The sequence below is a fragment of the Tursiops truncatus genome, chromosome 6 (assembly GCF_011762595.2).
Source record: "Tursiops truncatus isolate mTurTru1 chromosome 6, mTurTru1.mat.Y, whole genome shotgun sequence".
Taxonomy (NCBI): Eukaryota; Metazoa; Chordata; class Mammalia; order Artiodactyla; family Delphinidae; genus Tursiops; species Tursiops truncatus.
The window spans coordinates 68483126-68501998 of record NC_047039.1 but is presented as its reverse complement, the minus strand read 5'-3'; the positions used below and the strand labels follow the sequence as shown (position 1 = coordinate 68501998).

Below are 18873 nucleotides of genomic sequence, written 5' to 3'. Positions count from 1 at the left end.
GATCTTACTGCAATTTATGTCAAAGAGTGTTCTGCCTGTGTTTTTCCTCTAAGAATTTTATAGTATCTGGTCTTACATTGAGGTCTTTAATCCATTTTGAGTTTATTTTTGTGAATGGAGTTAGAGAATGTTCTAATTTGATTCTTTTATGTGTAGCTGTCCAGTTTTCCCAGCAACACGTATTGAGGAGACTGTCTTTTCTCCATTCTATATTCTTGCCTCCTTTGTAGTAGACTAATTGACCATAGGTGCATGGGTTTATTTCTGGGCTTTCTATCCTGTTCCATTGATCTATATTTCTGTTTTTGTTTCAGTACCATACTGTTTTGATTACTGTAGCTTTGTAGTATAGTCTGAAGTCAGGGAGCCTGATTCCTCCAGCTCGGTTTTTCTTTCTCAGGTTTGCTTTGGCTCTGTTGTCTTTTGTGTTTCCACACAAATTTTGAAAATTTTTGTTCTATTTCTCTGAAAAATGTCATTGGTAATTTAATAGGGATTGCATTGAATCTGTAGATTGCCTTGGGTAGTACAGTCATTTTGACATAATTGATTCTTCCAATACAAGAACATGGAATATCTTTCTATCTGTTTGTGTTATCTTTTATTTCTTTCATCAGCATCTTATAACTTTCAGAATACAGGTATCTAACCTCTGTAGGTACGTTTATTCCTAGGTATTTTATTCTTTTTTATGTGATGGTAAATGGGATTGTTTCCATAATTTCTCTTTCTGATCTTTCATTGTTAGTGTATAGAAATGCAACAGATTTCTGTGTATTAGTTTTGTATCCTGCAGCCTTACTGAATTCATTGATGAGCTCTAGTACTTTTCTGTAGCATCTTTAGGGCTTTCTATGTATAGTATCATGTCATATGCAAACAATGACTGTTTTATTTCTTTTCCAATTTGGATTCCTTTCCTTCTTCTTCTTCTCTGATTGCCGTGGCTAGGACTTCTAAAACTATGTTGAATAAAAGTGGTGATTGCTCAGGGCTTCCCTGGTGGCGCAGTGGTTGACAGTCCGCCTGCCGATGCAGGGGACACGGGTTCGTGCCCTGGGCCGGGAAGATCCCACATGCCGCGGAGCGGCTACACCAGTGAGCCATGGCCGCTGGGCCTGCGCGTCCGGAGCCTGTGCTCTGCAACGGGAGAGGCCACACAGTGCAAGGCCTGCGTACCGCAAAAAAAAAAAAAAAGGGGGATGACTGCAGACATCCTTGTCTTGTTCCTGATCATAGAGGAAATGGTTTCAGCCTTTCCCCATTGAGTATGATGTTAGCTGTGGGTTTGTCATATATGGCCTTTATTATGTTGAGGTAGGTTCCCTCTGTGCCCACTTTCTGGAGAGTTTTTATCATAGATGGGTGTTGAATTTGGTCAAAAGCTTTTTCTGCATCTATTGAGATGATCATATGGTTTTTATTCTTCATTGTTAATGTAGTGTATCACAGTGACTGATTTGCGGATACTGAAAAATCCTTGCACCCCTGGGATAAATCCTAGTTGATCATGGTGTGTCATCCTTTTAATGTATTGTTGGATTTGGTTTGCTATTATTTGGTTGAGAATTTTTGAGTCTATGTTCATCAGTGATATTGGCCTGTAATTCACTTTTCTCATGGTATCGTTGGCTGGTTTTCATATCAGGGTGATGGTGGCTTCCTAGAATGAATTTGGGAGTGTTCCTTCCTCTGCAAAAGGATAGTTATTAACTCTTCTCTAAATGTTTGATAGAATTCGCCTGGAAGCCATCTAGTCCTGGACTTTTGTTTGTTGGAAGCTTTTTCATCACAGTTTCAATTTCAGTACTTGTGATTGGTCTCTTCATGTTTTCTATTTCTTTCTGGTTCAGTCTTGGAAGATTGTACCTTTCTAAGAATTAGTTCATTTCTTCTGGTTTTCCATTTCACTGGCATATAGTTGCTTGTAGTAGTCTCTTATGATCCTTTGTATTTCTGTAGTGTCAATTGTAACTTCACCTTTTTCATTTCTAATTTTATTGATTTGAGCCCTCTCCCTTTTTTATTTGATGAGTCTGGCTAAAGGTTTATCACTTTTGTTTATTTTCCCCAAAGAACCAGCTTTTAGGTTCATTGATCTTGTCTTTTTTTCATTTCTCTTTCATTTATTTCTGCTCTGATCTTTATGACTTCTTTCCTTCTACTAACTTTGGATTTTGTTTGTTCTTCTTTCTCTTGGTTCTTTAGGTATAAGTTTAGATTGAGATTTTTCTTGTTTCCTGAGATAACATTTTATAGCTATAAACTTTGCTCTTAGAACTGCTTTTGCTGTGTCCCATAGGTTTTGGATTGTTGTGTTTTCATTTTCATTTGTCTCTAGGTATTTTTTAATTTCCTCTTTGATTTCTTCAGTGATCTATTGGTTGTTTAGTAACATATAGTTTAGCCTCCACGTGTTTGTGTTTTTTCCATTTTTTTTCTTGTAGTTGGTTTCTAATCTCATAGTGTTGTGGTTGGAGAAAATGCTTGATATGATTTCAGTTTTCTTAAGTTTACTGAGGTTTGCAATGTGGCCCAGCATGTGTTCTATCCTGGAGAATGTTGCATGTGCACTTCAGAAGAATGTGTTTTTTCTGCTGCCCTTGGATGGAATGCTTTATAAATATCAGTTAAGTCCATCTGCTCTCATGTGTCATTTAAGGCCTTTATTTCCTTATTGATTTTATTTCTGGATGATCTATCCATTGATGAAAGTTGGTTGTTAAAGGCCCCCATTATTACCCTGTTACTGTCAATTTCTCCTTTTATGGCTGTTAGCATTTACCTTAATATTATTGAGGTGCTCCTATGTTGGGTGCATATATATTCACAATTGTTACATCTTCCTGGATTGATCCCTTTATCATTATTTAGTATCCTTTGTCTCTTGTAACAGTGTTTATTTTAAAGTCTATTTTGTCTGATATGAGTATTGCTATTCCAGCTTTCTTTTGATTTCCATTTGCATGGGATATCTTTTTCCATCCCCTCGTTTTCAGTCTGTATGTGTCCCTAGATCTGAAGTGGGTTGCTTGTAGATAGCATATATATGGGTCTTATTTTTGTATCTATTCTGCCAGTCTACGTCTTTTGGTTGGAGCATTTAATCCGTTTACATTTAAGGTAATTATCGATATGTATGTTCTTATTGCCATTTTGTTAATTGTTTTGGGTTTGTTTTTGCAGGTCTTTTTTCTTCCCTTCCTCTTTTGTTTTGTGATTTGATGTCTAACTTTAATGTTGTGTTTGAATTCTCTTTTCTTTTGTGTGTGTGTATCTATTGTAGATTTTTGGTTTGCAGTTACCATGAGGTTTTGATAGATTAGTCTATATACATATGCAAGTTTGTTTTAAGCTGTTGGTCTCTTAATTTCAAATCCATTTCCAATATCCTGCATTTGTACTCTCCTCATGTTTGCTGGTTTTGATATATTTGTGTGTGGATGATTTCCTATGTTTACTGTATGTTTGCCTTTACCAGTGAGCTTTCCCATTTCATAATTTTCTTGTTTCTAGTTGTGGCCTTTTCTGCCTAGAAAAGTTCCTTTAGCATTTGCTGTAAAGCTGGTTTGGTGGTCCTGAATTCTGTTAGCTTTTGCTTGTCTGTAAAGCTTTTGATTTCTCTGTCAAATTTGAATGAGAGCCATGCTAGGTAGAGTATTCTTGGTTATAGGTTTTTCCCTTTCATGACTTTAAATATATCATGTCACTCCCTTCTGGCCTGCATAGTTTCTGCTGAAAAATCAGCTGACAACATACAAGGGAACTCCCATAAGGTTACTTATTGCTTTTCCCTTGTTGCTTTTAATGTTTTCTCCTTGTCTTTAATTTTTGTCAGTTTGATTAATATGTGTCTTGGTGTGTTCCTCCTCGGGTTTATCCTCTATGGGACTCTGTGCTTCCTGTACTTGAGTGTTTCCTTCCCATGTTAGGGACATTTTCAACTACTATCTCTTCACGTGTTTCCTCAGGCCCTTTCTCTCTCTCTTCTCCTTCTGGGACCCCTATAATGCAAATGTTGTTGTGTTTAATGTTGTCCCAGAGGTCTCTTAGACTGTCCTCATTTCTTTTCATTCTTTCTTTGTTCTGCAGCAGTGGTTTCCACCAATCTGTCTTCCAGCTCACTTATTCATTTTTCTAATTTATTCTGCTATTGATTCCTTCTAGTATGTTTTTCATTTCAGTGATTTTATTGTTCATCTGTTTGTTCTAAAGATTCTAGCTCTTTATTAAACATTTCTTGTATCCTCTCAGTCTGTGCCTCTATTCTTTTTCCAAGATCTTGAATAGTATTTACTATCATTACTATGAATTCTTTTTCATGTAGATTGCCCATCTCAACTTCACTTAGTTGTTCTTTTGGGTTTTTATCTTGTTCCTTCATATTTTTCTGCTGTCTCATTTTGTCTAACTTTCTGTGTTTGCCATCTCCATTCCTCAGGCTGCAGGATTGTAATTCTTCTTGGTTCTGGTATGTGCCCCGTGGTGGATGAGATTGATCTGGGGGCTTGTGCTGGCTTCCTGGTGGGAGGAACTGGTGCCTGCTCACTGGTGGGTGGAGCTGGGTCTTGTCCCTCTGGTGGGCAGGGCTATGTCAAGGGGTGTGTTTATAGGCAGCTTTTGGCTCAGGATGACTTTAGGCAGCCTGTCTGCTGATGGGTGGGGCTGTGTTCCCACCCTGTTTGTTGTTTGGCCTGAGGCATCCCAGCACTGAAGCCTGCAGCCTGTTGGATGAGGCCAGTTCTCAGTGCCAAAATAGCTATCTCCAGGAGAGTTAATGCCTATGAGTATTCCCTGGGGCATCCGCCACCAATGTCCTTGCCCCTAGAGTGAGCCACAGCCAATCCCTACCTCCCCAGAAGACCCTCCAAGACTTGAAGATAGGTCTGGCCCACCCTCTTATGGAGTCACTGCTTTGCTCTGGGTTCCAGTTCCTGTGAAACCTTGTGTGCTTCCTCAAGAGTGGAGTGTTTGTTTCCCACTGTCCTGTGGAGCTCCTGCATTCAAGCCCCACTGGCCTTCAAAGCCAAATGTTCTGGGGGCTCCTCCTCCTGATGCCAGACCCCCAGGCTGGGGAGCATGACATGGGGCTCAGAACTCTCACTCCTGTGGGAGAACCTCTGTGAAATAATTATTTTCCAGTTTGTGGGTCACCTACCTGGCAAGTATGAGATTTTATTATATGGTGAAAGCACCCGTCCTGCCATCTCGTTGTGGCTCCTTCTTTGTCTTTAGAATACCTTTTTTGGTAGGTTCAAGTCTTTTTTGTCCATGGTTGTTCAGCAATCAGTTGTGATTGTGGTGTTTTCGTGAGAGGAGGTGAGCTCTAGTCTTTCCATTCTGCCATCTTGTCTCCTCTAGGCATCTAGATCTTCTATACCACATCTTTTTTTTTTCAATTCCTCTGTTGATGGACACTTAGGTTGCTTCCATGTCTTGGCTATTGTAAATAATGCTGCTGTGAACATAGGGGTGCATGTATCTTTTTGAATTATAGTTTTGTCCAAATACATGCCTAGGAGTAGGATTGCTGGATTATATGGCAACTCTGTTTTCAGTTGACGAAGCTCCAGTTTTCCATAGTGGCTGCACTAATTTACATTCCCACCAATAGTGTAGGAGCATTCTCTTTTCTTCACACCCTCTCCAGCATTTTTAACAAAATATTTTTGAGATTTATCCATATTCTGCATATATCAACGTTTTGTTCTGTTTTTAGAATGCTGAATAATATTTAATTGTATAAATATGCCACATTTGCCTATCTGTCCTCCTCTTGGAAGCTGTTTGGACTATTTCCAGTTTGGGGCTATTAATAAAGATACTATAAATATTCTTGTACAACTATTTGTGCAAATATGTATGTCCATTTCTCTAGGGTAAATACCCAAAATGGAATTACTGATGTATATTTAACTTTATAAGAAACTGCCGAACAGTTCTCTACGTTGGTTGTACCATTTAATCTCCCTGCAGTAGTGTATGAGGGTCTATCTACATGCTTCTTATTCTTTTTTTCTTTTCTTTTTCAGTTTTCTTCTTTCATTTTCAAATTTTCCTTTTCCATCAAAACTCATGGTCTTTCCATACAGCCATGTCTTCTTGTACTCTAAGGATGCTAGCAATTTTCTGAACTCTTATTCTGGATCTTGAAGTAGATGCTTTTCAGAGCTATGTTCATCTTCTTCTTCTTTTTGATACTGCTTTCTCTTGTTTTGCAATATTTTTGTGAAGCTTCATCAGGGTTTCTCCTATTTAATATTTGAGAAAGTCCAGATCTGCCTCTGTTTCTTATAGACATGGTGAATGATCCATTCTTGGACCTGCTCTCTGTCCACAGTATAAGTTACAGTTAAATAATCTACTGAAGTCCAAAGCAGAAGGACAGGTTTATACATAAAGGTCATGTTTAGGTAATACCGGTGCATAGGATGGCTGTTACAACAGAGACTATGTAAAATGCAACAACATTCTCCAAGTTAATATGATAATATATCATACTTAATCAAACCTTTAATCGGAAACCAATGTTACTTTTTCCCTTTTAAGCCAATCTTCATTAACCACTGCAACATGCCAGATATGTGCTAACCACCTCACACACATTGTTTTTCATTTAAGCCTCAAAACAAGGTTGTAACATAGACATTATTATAATTATTGTTATAGAAGTTAGGAAACAAAGCCTTAGAAAATTAAGGTAATTTGCTCAGGGTCTTACAGCTAATAAGTGACATAGCTTTACCTAATCATTTTAGACAATCACTATACAACCCAAAATCAAGAACTGGAAATCATGTGATGAACTTAAATCATGGAGACCAAAATCCTAGAAAATTTGAAAGCAGTACATATGATTTTTGCATTTCTACCAAATTTTCAATTGATTGATTGACAAAAACTCTTGGCCACTTATTTTTTATTCATTTAAAGCTTTTCTGTGAAGTTAAAAATAACTGGTTTCCTGCCTTAATACCTGAGACTATATCCAGGTACTACACAATCTCAATGATTCAACGCTTAAATTCAAAATTTTAAGAATTTTAATTGCTCTGATTCATGTAAAATTTAGAAAAACTTCTAACTAGCACACCTCTTTAAAATTATAGATAAATCATTTTGTATTATTGTATGTCCTACCAATATTGCTTGGTACAAAAATTAACTGAGACTTGAGTCATTGCAGAAAATGATAAAAACCATTATTGTCAATATGCAAACATTCTGGTGCTCTTACATATCAGGAAGACAAACCCATCAAGAATGAAAAATAAGACCTTGTGCCCCACAGCCATTTAAAAAAAATTTTTTTTAGTTCATTCACACACAGTGATTAAAAAAAAAGGCTCACAGTGGATGCCTAAACATTTGGGCATGACTGACACTTCTAAAGTGAGCAGCACAGTACACACTCAAGAAAAACAATTCAAATGTACTGTGAAAAAAAAGGAGACATCACTAATTCATCAGCCACCTAGACTGTCCTTCAGCCTAGCAAACATCAGACTGCCTGTGGGAATTAGAATCTCATTTTGTTAAAAACTGCTTAAAAGCAAAGCATGCTTTTTAACATATCTTAGAGTTCTCCGTTATGGCATAGACTGAATTTGTGCTCACTACTGGCAAAGTTGAATAATTTTCTTTTGAGATAGTATTTGTGATGACACAGCTATTGAAAACCAAAAACATACAAATCCAAACCATTGAAATTTAGCAGGAAGGACAAAACAAACAAACAAAAAACAAGGACTTTTCAAAAAGAATCTCTAAAACACTTGAGAAGGACTTATCCTTTATAGCCCCATGTCTGGATAGTAAACATGGTTAATGGCTTTCAAGAGGTTAATGTCATCAAAACTTTTCCCTTCGCATACACTTTCTTACTGCTTCCAACCTCATTATTTTATTAGCTCTAGATATGACTACCAGAAAATAAAACTAAGTCTTTTAAAACACAGAACTCTTACTTGAAAATTAGTCACATTTGAAAGTTATGCACTTAACCACTTTGCCATGGTTCTTCATGGGAAACTACTAACCTGTACCCAGCCCTATCTTCACTCCATGTTTCAGGACCTCTGGCACATTGAGAAGGCCGCTGCTGAGCCTGTAGAGAGAGGAGACAGTCAGAACAAGGAGACCCACGTGGGTCCAACAAGAGAAAGGCACTAACAAAAATGATGGTGCTATCACTGAAAATTATGATTCCCATCTCAGCTCTAATGCTGACATAAACACATTAGTCAAATCAGACCATCCAGGGGCTTCCCTGGTGGCGCAGTGGTTGAGAGTCCGCCTGCCGATGCAGGGGACACGGGTTCGTCCCCCGGTCCGGGAAGATCCCACGTGCCGTGGAGCGGCTGGGCCCGTGAGCCATGGCTGCTGAGCCTGCGCATCCAGAGCCTATGCTCCGCAACGGGAGAGGCCACAAAACTGAGAGGCCCGCGCACTGCACACACACAAAAAAATCAGACCATCCGAGTCCTGGAGTAAAAAAGGATCATGAAGGAGTTTGAACCATTGAGCAGAGGTTAATATCAGAAGGGCACAAAGCAGCAAGAATTAGAAGGGAGAGCAGGGGATCATTTGTAAGGAAAAATAAATGAAGAAATTAAATCTTGCAACTAGTTCAAAAATTTTTGCTATTTTTTTCAGCTTAAGATACAAATGACAAAATTCTAAGATATTTAAAGTGTACAACATGATGATCTGATATATGTATACATTGCGAGAGGATTTCCCCCCACTGAGTCGACCAACACATCTATCACCTCACATATTTACCTTTTTTTTTTTTTTTGCGGTACGCGGGCCTCTCACTGCTGTGGCCTCTCCCGCTGCGGAGCACAGGCTTAGCGGCCATGGCTCACAGGCCCAGTTGCTCTGCGGCATGTGGGATCTTCCCATATTGGGGCATGAACCCGTGTCCCCTGCATCAGCAGGCGGACTCTCAACCACTGCGCCACCAGGGAAGCCCTATTTACCTTTTTTATTTGTGAGAACATACAAGTTCTACTCTCTTAGCAAATTTCAGTTATACAATATGGTGTTATCAACTATAGGTCTTTAATTTTTTTTTTAACCAACCCATCCTTCTATGCTAGGAAGTAGAAATTATAAAGCGTTGCCTTTCCTCTCTTCCTGGGATCATTTGTTGCCTTGAATGAGTAGCGACTTGCAAGATCAAAGAAAGAGGGGTATAGCTGGAAGAGGGGATGCAGGTTGTAAGTCAGGGCCTGGTGGTTCAAATGCTACTTCTGAGGACAGCAGCCACTAGGAGAGATGGTTCCTGGACTGAATTCCGGAGCTCGTGACCCTGACTCAGTAGATGTGCCACCTTTCTAAAGAGACAAAGAAAAACTAAAGCATCCTTAAAAGTCTGAGAAGATGCAAAGGTCAAAGTAGTCTGCTTGAAAATCCACATAATTATCATTTTCAAACTGCCAGTGCACATGAAATAAATCTCTCAAAGTGGTTGGAGAAAGAGTAACAGTGACCATTCAAACCAAAATATTAGCCATAAAGAAATTTAACTTCAAACCTCAGTTTGCAAAACTGGGTCATGTTTTAATTTAGATGTTGTATAACTAAACCCACAGGATGTTAAACGCTTCCCCTAACTGGTCACTAGACCATAATTATGGTCACTAAGCTGTACCTAGTCAAGATTCCCTGTTATGTACGGCCACTTTATGTCTGAAAACTAAAAGCCTCTGGAACCTCTCAAAACACTCCAGAAACACATTGCTGTGGCTCTCGTGCCTTTCCCATACTGCCACTGATGTAGAATTTTTTCATTTGCGAAGTTCCTAGACTTTTGACTGCTGGCACCTTCTACTCTTTGCCTGGAGGCTCTTTCACTCCGCTAGAGCCCGCTCTGCCCTTGATTGGGGAAGGCCCGAAGTTGCAGGGACTTCATGCCCCTTCGAACCCACCCAGCAGCCCTCCACCAATAACTGGTAAGTTTAGGTATAATTACTCCAGCTCCCCCACCCCTTGGGCAGGTTGTCTTTGAGGTCTGCTTTGTACACTGGCTTGCTGAGTTTTCCAGAAGGATTAAATTCCAGGAAACCATGGTGGTAACTAGCTTGGTGATGTGCTCTTTACTGTCTTCCTTCCCTTCTCTGTCTCACCCCATAAAGGTGCTTCCTGAGATCACCTCCCAAATAAATTACTTGTACATAAATCCTCACGTCATGTTCTGCTTCTGCAAGAACTCTAAAACAAGTAAGGATATGAAGTAAAACTACAGGCCAATATCACTGATGAACATAGATGCAAAACTCCTTAACAAAATACTGGCAAACAGAATCCAACAGCACATTAAAAGGATCATACACCATGATCAAGTGGGGTTTATCCCAGGAATGCAAGGATTCTTCAATATACACAATGTGATACACCATATTAACAAATTGAAGGATAAAAACCATATGATCATCTCAATGGATGCAGAGAAAGCTTTTGACAAAATTAAATACCCATTTATGATAAAAACTCTCCAGAAAGTAGGCATAGAGGGAACTTTGCTCAACATAATAAAGGCCATATATGACAAACCCACAGCCAACATCATTCTCAACGGTGAAAAACTGAAACCATTTCCTCTAAAATCAGGAACGAGACAAGGTTGTCCACTCTCACCACTGTTATTCAACATAGTTTTGGAACTTTTAGCCACAACAATCAGAGAAGAAAAAGAAATAAAAGGAATCCAAACTGGAAAAGAAGTAAAGCTGTCACTGTTTGCAGGTGACATGATACTATACATAGAGAATCCTAAAGATGCTACCAGAAAACTACTAGAGCTAATCAATGAATTTGGTAAAGTAGCAGGATACAAAATTAATGCACAGAAATCTCTGGCATTCCTATATACTAATGATGAAAAATCTGAAAGTGAAATCAAGAAAACACTCCCATTTACCACTGCAACAAAAAGAATAAAACATCTAGGAATAAACCTACCTAAGGAGACAAAAGACCTGTATGCAGAAAATTATAAGACACTGATGAAAGAAATTAAAGATGATACAAATAGATGGAGAGATATGCCATGTTCTTGGATTGGAAGAATCAACATTGTGAAAATGAATCTACTACCCAAAGCAATCTACAGATTCAATCCAATCCCTATCAAACTACCACTGGCATTTTTCACAGAACTAGAACAAAAAAATCTCACAGTTTGTATGGAAACACAAAAGACCCTGAATAGCCAAAGCCATCTTGAGAAAGAAAAATGGAGCTGGAGGTATCAGGCTCCCTGACTTCAGACTATACTACAAAGCTACAGTAATCAAGACTACAGAAATATAGATCAATGGAACAGGATAGAAAGCCCAGAGATAAACCCACGCACATATGGTCACCTTATCTTTGATAAAGGAGACAAGAATATACAGTGGAGAAAAGACAGCCTCTTCGATAAGTGGTGCTGGGAAAACTGGATAGCTCCATGTAAAACAATGAAATTAGAACACTCTCTAACACCATACACAAAAATAAACTCAAAATGGATTGAAGACCTAAATGTAAAGCCAGACACTATTAAACTCTTAGAGGAAAACATAGGCAGAACACTCCATGACATAAATCACAGGAAGATCCTTTTTGACCCTAGCGAAATTGAAATAAAAACAAAAATAAACAAATGGGACCTAATGAAACTTAAAAGCTTTTGCACAGCAGAGGAAACCATAAACAAGATGAAAAGACAACGCTCAGAATGGGAGAAAATATTTGCAAATGAAGCAACTGACAAAAGATTAATCTCCAAAATTTACAAGCAGCTCATGCAGCTCAATATCAAAAAAACAAACAACCCAATCCAAAAATGGGCAGAAGACCTAAATAGACATTTGTCCAAAGAAGATATACAGATTGCCAAGGAACATTTGAAAGAATGCTCAACATCATTAATCATTAGAGAAATGCAAATCAAAACTACAGTGAGGTATCACCTCACACCAGTCAGAATGGCCATCATCAAAAAATCTAGAAACAATAAATGCTGGAGAGGGTGTGGAGAAAAGGGAACCCTCTTGCACTGTTGGTGGGAATGTAAATTGATACAGCCACTATGGAGAACAGTATGGAAGTTCCTTAAGAAACTAAAAATAGAACTACTATATGACCCAGCAATCCCACTACTGGGCATATACCCTGAGAAAACCATAATTCAAAAAGAGTCACGTACCACAATGTTCATTGCAGCACTGTTTACAATAGCCAGGACATGGAAGTGTCCATCAACAGATGAATTGATAAAGAAGATGTGGCACATATATACAATGGAATACTCAGCCATAAAAAGAAACGAAATTGACTTATTTGTAGTGAGGTGGATGGACCTAGAGTCTGTCATACAGAGTGAAGTAAGTCAGAAAGAGAAAGACAAATACTGTATGCTAACACATATATATGGAATCTAAGGGAAAAAAAAAAAGGTCATGAAGAACCTAGGGGTAAGACGGGAATAAAGACACAGACCTACTAGAGAATGGACTTGAGGATATAGGGAGGGGGAAGGGTAAGCTGTGACAAAGTGAGAGAGTGGCATGGACATATATACACTACCAAACGTAAGGTAGATAGCTAGTGGGAAGCAGCTGCATAGCACAGGGAGATCAGCTCGGTGCTTTGTGACCACCTGGATGGGTGGGATAGGGAGGGAGGGAGACGCAAGAGGGAGGAGATATGGGAACATATGTATACGTATAACTGATTCACCTTGTTATAAAGCAGAAACACACCATTGTAAAGCAATTATACTCCAATAAAGACGTTAAAAAAAGTCTAGCAGAAGCTAATAAATTTATTGAATGAATATATGAATGATCCACCCCAACCTGCCTCTAGCTCTGTTCTGAGCCAGCTAACACAAGAAATGAGAAATCCTTTCTGTATCTAATTGTGGAGCATGAATTCTTAGCCTAGCGTCCAAGGATTGGCATTATGGAATCTATGAATTCCCTGAAATTAGATGCAGCATTTTTATGTCTATGGGCTTTTTTTTTTTTTTTTTTTTTTGCCTTACGCGGGCCTCTCACTGCTGTGGCCTCTCCCCCTGCGGAGCACAAACTCAGCGGCCATGGCTCACGGGCCCAGCCGCTCCGCGGCATGTGGGATCTTCCCAGACCGGGGCACGAACCCATGTCCCCTGCACCGGCAGGCGGACTCTCAACCACTGCGCCACCAGGGAAGCCCTGTATGGGGTTTTTTTTCCTGATGATCCAGACCACAAGTTTCATCTGATTCCCTTATGCATCTATAACCTTTCAAAGGTTAAGAACCAGGTTTAAATAAAAATTTTGTTTGCGCGAATTACAGCAGGGCAACTCCCCTCCTAAGTGCATCTCGTCAGATATAGCAGCATGACATTTACTGATGGGTGCTGGCTTCTAGTAGCATTGCACCATTTCTGGTAATGTGCACATTTCTAGTAGTTTGTACAACACAAAGTAGTAAGAGGTCAGTACACTCTCTCTGGAACACCTGGTTGGCACACCCACTCTTTCGGTCCTTAGCTCTAAGTTCTCAGTGCTATTGGTTTTGAACTCTATTTCCTATTGTTCTGTTTTGTGCAAACTCAGAAATTTTAAGAGATGTAGTGCTCTTCAAATGCATACTCTGCAAAAAATAGCCTCTTTTAAGTGCTGTCTCCCCAGTACAGTATAGGTAGGTGTCCTTCTATCTAGTTCACATCCCAATTGAACATAACTACGGAAGGGAGATACTGGAGGAATGACTGAGAAAACAAAGGTATTTGGCCGCTACTTTGCAACCCAAACGTTCATAATCTACTAATCAATAATTGCCTACTTACGATAAGTTAGAATTGGGACAATGTGAGATGGATGCTCCTCGTTCCCTGAATACATCCAGTTCTTCTTCAGAAAGGTAGCAGCCATGTGCCATCACTGTCTGGAGAGAAGAGCATCCTATGTGGAGTCTACCACTCAAAAATGCTTAAGTCAGTCCTCACTCACAGCAAGATATTATAGGTGCACATAAAAGCTGTGACTTATCTGTTATCATCTTCACAAGAACATTGATGATTACCTATATGTATAAAATCACTGTGCCCAAGTTACACCTCAGAAAAGGCCTGTGAAAACATTGGATTACGAAAGTCCCACACATTTGTGGATCTTTTTCTCTCTTTTTTAATCTATAAAATAAATGAGGGTTGGTCCAGCTGACCTCTATGCAAGTAAAATTAACATGCAAATTGAAGGCTAATTTATTAATTATATAGAAATATATGTAGAGGAGGATGAAAATTATGATGTAGCATAAACAAGATCTGTGCAGAGTATTAACCTTTCAAATCAGTCACATTCAGATCTCTGAGCACAAAGTCCCTAAGAATTTATTTGCTGTAATAGTTAAACTCTCCATGCAGTTCATACATTTCATTAAATGCCAAGGCCAGGGGGTATATTGTTGTAATGAGGTCTCTCCTCACTCATATTAATTTTAATTAACTTAAAATTGTTTAATTATAAATGTAGTAATACTCATTTCTTTTACAAAGCAATCTTAGAGTGTTTAAAAATAAAAAGTAAAAAGTCCTCTGCTTTCTCCCTCAGGAAGGATCACTTTTAACGTTCAATGTGTGTCTTCCAGACAGTGTTTGGTAAGTGAGCACGCACCCGCACGTATATACACATATCAGACAATACTGTACAAACACTCTTCCTTGTAAGTCTGTATACTTCATTCTTTGTGAATGTTGGATAAAATTCTAATTATGTATGTTCTATAATTTAAACAATTTCCCACTGATAGCCATTTTTTAACTTTCATATGTAATTAACATCTCTAGTCATAGTCCTTACAGAATGGATCTTCAGAAATACATTTTCTAACTCAAAGGAATGCACATTTACATTCTAATGGATACTGACAAAATGTCCTTGGACCACATGACATTCCCACCTCAAAGAAGCTTTTAGATTTATTTACCAATAAATGTAATGATTTATTCATTAGGGATGAAACCAGGCCCATTTTTAATTCTGCGCACACATGAATATGCACACTCTGTACTTGAGTTTGGGAAATGCACGTGTGTCATAGAAGTCTGAAGATTACTACTGAGATTTTAAAATTTAGATAAATATGCCGTACTTCATATAGATTATATCATGATGTACAACTTACCTTATTTGTCAGAAGGTTGTTTTTATCATACACATCTGTGTAGTTTTTATAACCAGGGTATAGGTTTTTCACAGCTTTAACTTCATCACGATTTTCACTTACATGGCTCTAAAAGAAAAGAAATATTTTCAATTTTTTAATGTAAAATACCATTAGAAATTATACTTCCTACCCCCAAATGATATGAATGGTTCCTACTTGCCTAGGTAAAAAAAATGAAGATTCTTGTGTATTTTATTTGAAACAATTCTTATTATATAAGATATATATGACAAAGAAACTATGAAAATGTAATTATATGAACATGTAATATCCTAACCCTAACCCATGTGATGTTTTTCTGACAAAGTCTTTTCAAATTCCAAACTATAGCAAGAATAAGTAAAAATAAAAAGTACTCCTTGTAGAGAGTAAGAGCCTAGCTATTCATGGTCGATCACCTACTACTTCTGGTGTTGGCTGTTTAAGAAGAGTTCATTGGCCATCAAAAGGACAGAGCATGGTTCACTCATAGAAAGCTGAAATTTGAAATAAAAAGCTGAATTTTAGCCCAAGTTCTGACCCTAGTTATGTGTCTTAGGGTTGAGTCCATTGTTTTCTCTTTGGGCCTCCATGTTCTCATCTCTCAAATAAAAGCGTTGGGATAGATGAGTGATTTTCCAAATTCTTTTAGCTTTAGATGTGTTATTCTTATTTAAAAAATCATAGAAATTCAATATGTAAACAGCATAAACAAGTTGCTACGCAGGATGAAGCAGGGTTAGGACTCTGGGACCCTGTCCCCATTCTATCCCCTTTGTCAGCTTCCAGGATGAGTTCTGCAGGAAACAGTTGGAAAATAACAGAGCTAGGCAGTCCTGCGGTCATCAAGAAAGAGCCTATAAGAATCCACACGCAAGCAAAACAAGTGAGTCCTGGCCCCCGCACAGTCCTTTCTCCAGGGCACCACAAACATGAGACTGCAGACACAACGTAAGTGTCACCATCCCAACCCCTCACCTAAAACAAAAATCATTTCTGACCAACTGGTGATGACCATGTATTATGGGAAATAACTCATGAGCAAGTTACCACTTCCAAGAACAGCAATGCCATTTCCCTTTCTCCTTGAGGTAGAGTATGCATAACCAAATAAATGAAAGAAAACAACAGCATTGGACTAAAAACAGAATGTTCTACTTGCAGAATGAGTTCTATCCTTGGCCTTGAGGAACTCCAGACCACTGAAGAAATGGGCATGGGCATCAGAAGAGATTTGTGTCATTTTGATAGATTTGAGTATATGCAGTTATACACATATATACAACGCCAGTAAGTATATACTTGATTTTGTTGTGTGTTTCTGGGATTCAGGACACACAAACACAAAATACGCCACCTTGGGATACTGAATACTTTATGCTGAAGGGGTTTGAGAAAATGGCAGAAGCAGGAAGGTCACTCTGATTTTGCCCCCACCCTTTTCCCCTGTGACCGGAGCACAGGCTCTCGTAAATGAGAGGCGCCCGCCCTATACATAGAGGAAAGGAGCATCCTTATCTCTGAAGACAAAGGGAACCAAGAAGAAACAGGCCTTGCTAATACACTTACCTCGTACTCCTTAACTTATGTTCCTCCAGGACTGTACACTTGTCACCACACCTAACATAAAAATACTCAGGTCTGTTTCTTTGTGTCTTTGTTTCCTTATAAAGGCTCCTGTGCCATGTAAACCTTATATGAAATAAATTTGTATGCTTTTCTCTTGTTTAGCTTTGTCAGTTTAGTTTTCAGGCCCAGCCAGGGACCCTAAATAGGTCAAGGATAACTTTTTCTTCCCCTGCAATTGTGTGGGACTGAATATCACAGCCCATCAAAAAAAGGGAAAAAATGAAAATAGTTAATGAGTCCTAACAAATCTTAAAAAAAAAACAAAAAACTTCCACCCTAAAAAATGATAAAGGATCTATGTGTTGCCTTTCCCTGACATGCCCTTTTTTTTTTTTTTTTTTAATGGTACACGGGCCTCTCACTGTTGTGGCCTCTCCCGTTGCGGAGCACAGGCTCCGGATGCACAGGCTCAGCGGCCATGGCTCACAGGCCCAGCTGCTCCGCACCATGTGGGATCTTCCCAGACCAGGGTACGAACCCATGTCCCCTGCATCGGCAGGCGGACTCTCAACCACTGCGCCACCAGGGAAGCCCAACATGCCCTTTAAGATAGCTCTTAAGAGGGAGAATTTTAGTGCAGTATGTAATGAAGTTTGGATGGGGGAAGGGGAGCTCCCAATTTTAACCCAGCTGGAAGATTTAGAAACTGTTTTATTCCTAAATTGCAACCGCTTAATGACAAAGTAAGATACACTGTTTTGTTCCTGATTTTAAATTAAGAAACTTGGAACAAAAGGGCTTTTAAATCCATTTTGGTAAGGTGGAAATTAGGTTCTTTTTGCTTTTCAAATAATAGACGGTTCCTCCAAAAAGGAAGGACTAGAACACTGAGAAAGTATCAAATAGAAGAGAGCAGGAAAGAAATGCATTAAATGTATCCTACAGAGAACAGGTAACCAGTTCGCCATTGATCTTGCTTGGTTACTTAAGATGTTCTCATCTCTAGGAGCCAGATCAGAGAAGATTGAAGGCAAAAGGAACTTCAGGTTTCTTTTCTTAACTAAAAAATTAGAGAACTACATTTAGGTGATATCTGTAAGGGACCTTATGTCCTATGATGCTGTATCTTGAGATCTTATGGGGCTAAAGGCAGGCCGCCCCCATGATGTGCCACTCTGGCATGTGGATTATTATTATTATTATTATTATTTTTGCAGTACGTGGGCCTCCCACCACTGCGGTCTCTCCCGCCGCGGAGCACAGGCTCCGGATGTGCAGGCCCAGTGGCCATGGCTCACGGGCCCAGCCGCTCCGCAGCACGTGGGATCCTCCTGGACCGGGGCACGAACCCGCGCCCCCTGCATCAGCAGGCGGACTCCCAACCACTGCGCCACCAGGGAAGCCCATGTAGATTATTTTGAGTTAAAAACCAATCAATGCCCGAAAGACTCAGGAAGAACCTTTGAACTCCCTCCTTACCACCTAAAAGAATTTAAGATAGGAGGGCTGTCCCAGGAAGGAGCTATTACCATAGATAACTGTAGTAAGGTATTAGGCATGGCAGACAAGAGGAACCTAGCAAGCCCATTTAATCAAACTTGTCTGTATCCCATTGTCTTTGAATGGTTCAGCAAACTTTTGTTTACCAAATATTAACTCTTTTTATCTTCCAGTGAATTACCTTATTTCCCCTTGAAACCTCAGACCCCTGTTTCCTTCTACTTAGTCCAGAATATATATATACCTCACCTGGCCTCGCTGTCTTTGGAATTCTTTCATACTTATGTGGATTTCCTGTATGCACATAATAAATTTGATTTTCTCCTGTTAATCTGCTTTATGTCACATTAATTGCCAACCAAAAGAACTAAAAGAGAAAAGGGGAAACCCACCTCCTCCATCATCTCAGTAAAAGAATTGGAGATTACTGCCAGAATTTAGGGTACAGAGAAGTCTTGCAGGTCTAGACAGAGGCAAATAGGAGAAAAACGCCCACCTGAATGTGCAAATCATGGGTCTTCGCGATGTTCCCAAGTTCACCCAACAAAGTCTCAGAGCAGGAAAGGGAAAAACGTGGTGTCACTATGGGCTGCACTCTAGAATACTGGAAATAAT

At 39.2% G+C, this 18873-nt stretch overlaps 1 protein-coding gene across 2 annotated transcripts in view; it reads right to left on the bottom strand.

The window, feature by feature from the left end:
- GDA (guanine deaminase) overlaps positions 1-18873 on the bottom strand; it is a 134749-nt gene that overhangs the window by 39284 nt on the left and 76592 nt on the right. For both annotated transcript variants that reach the window (XM_019934671.3, XM_019934670.3), the window contains exons 7-10: positions 18755-18862; positions 15169-15276; positions 13829-13926; positions 8040-8107 (exon numbers count right to left, since the gene is read on the bottom strand). In XM_019934671.3, coding sequence (XP_019790230.1) covers positions 8040-8107; positions 13829-13926; positions 15169-15276; positions 18755-18862 — 382 coding nt within the window. The remainder of the gene's footprint in view (positions 1-8039; positions 8108-13828; positions 13927-15168; positions 15277-18754; positions 18863-18873) is intronic.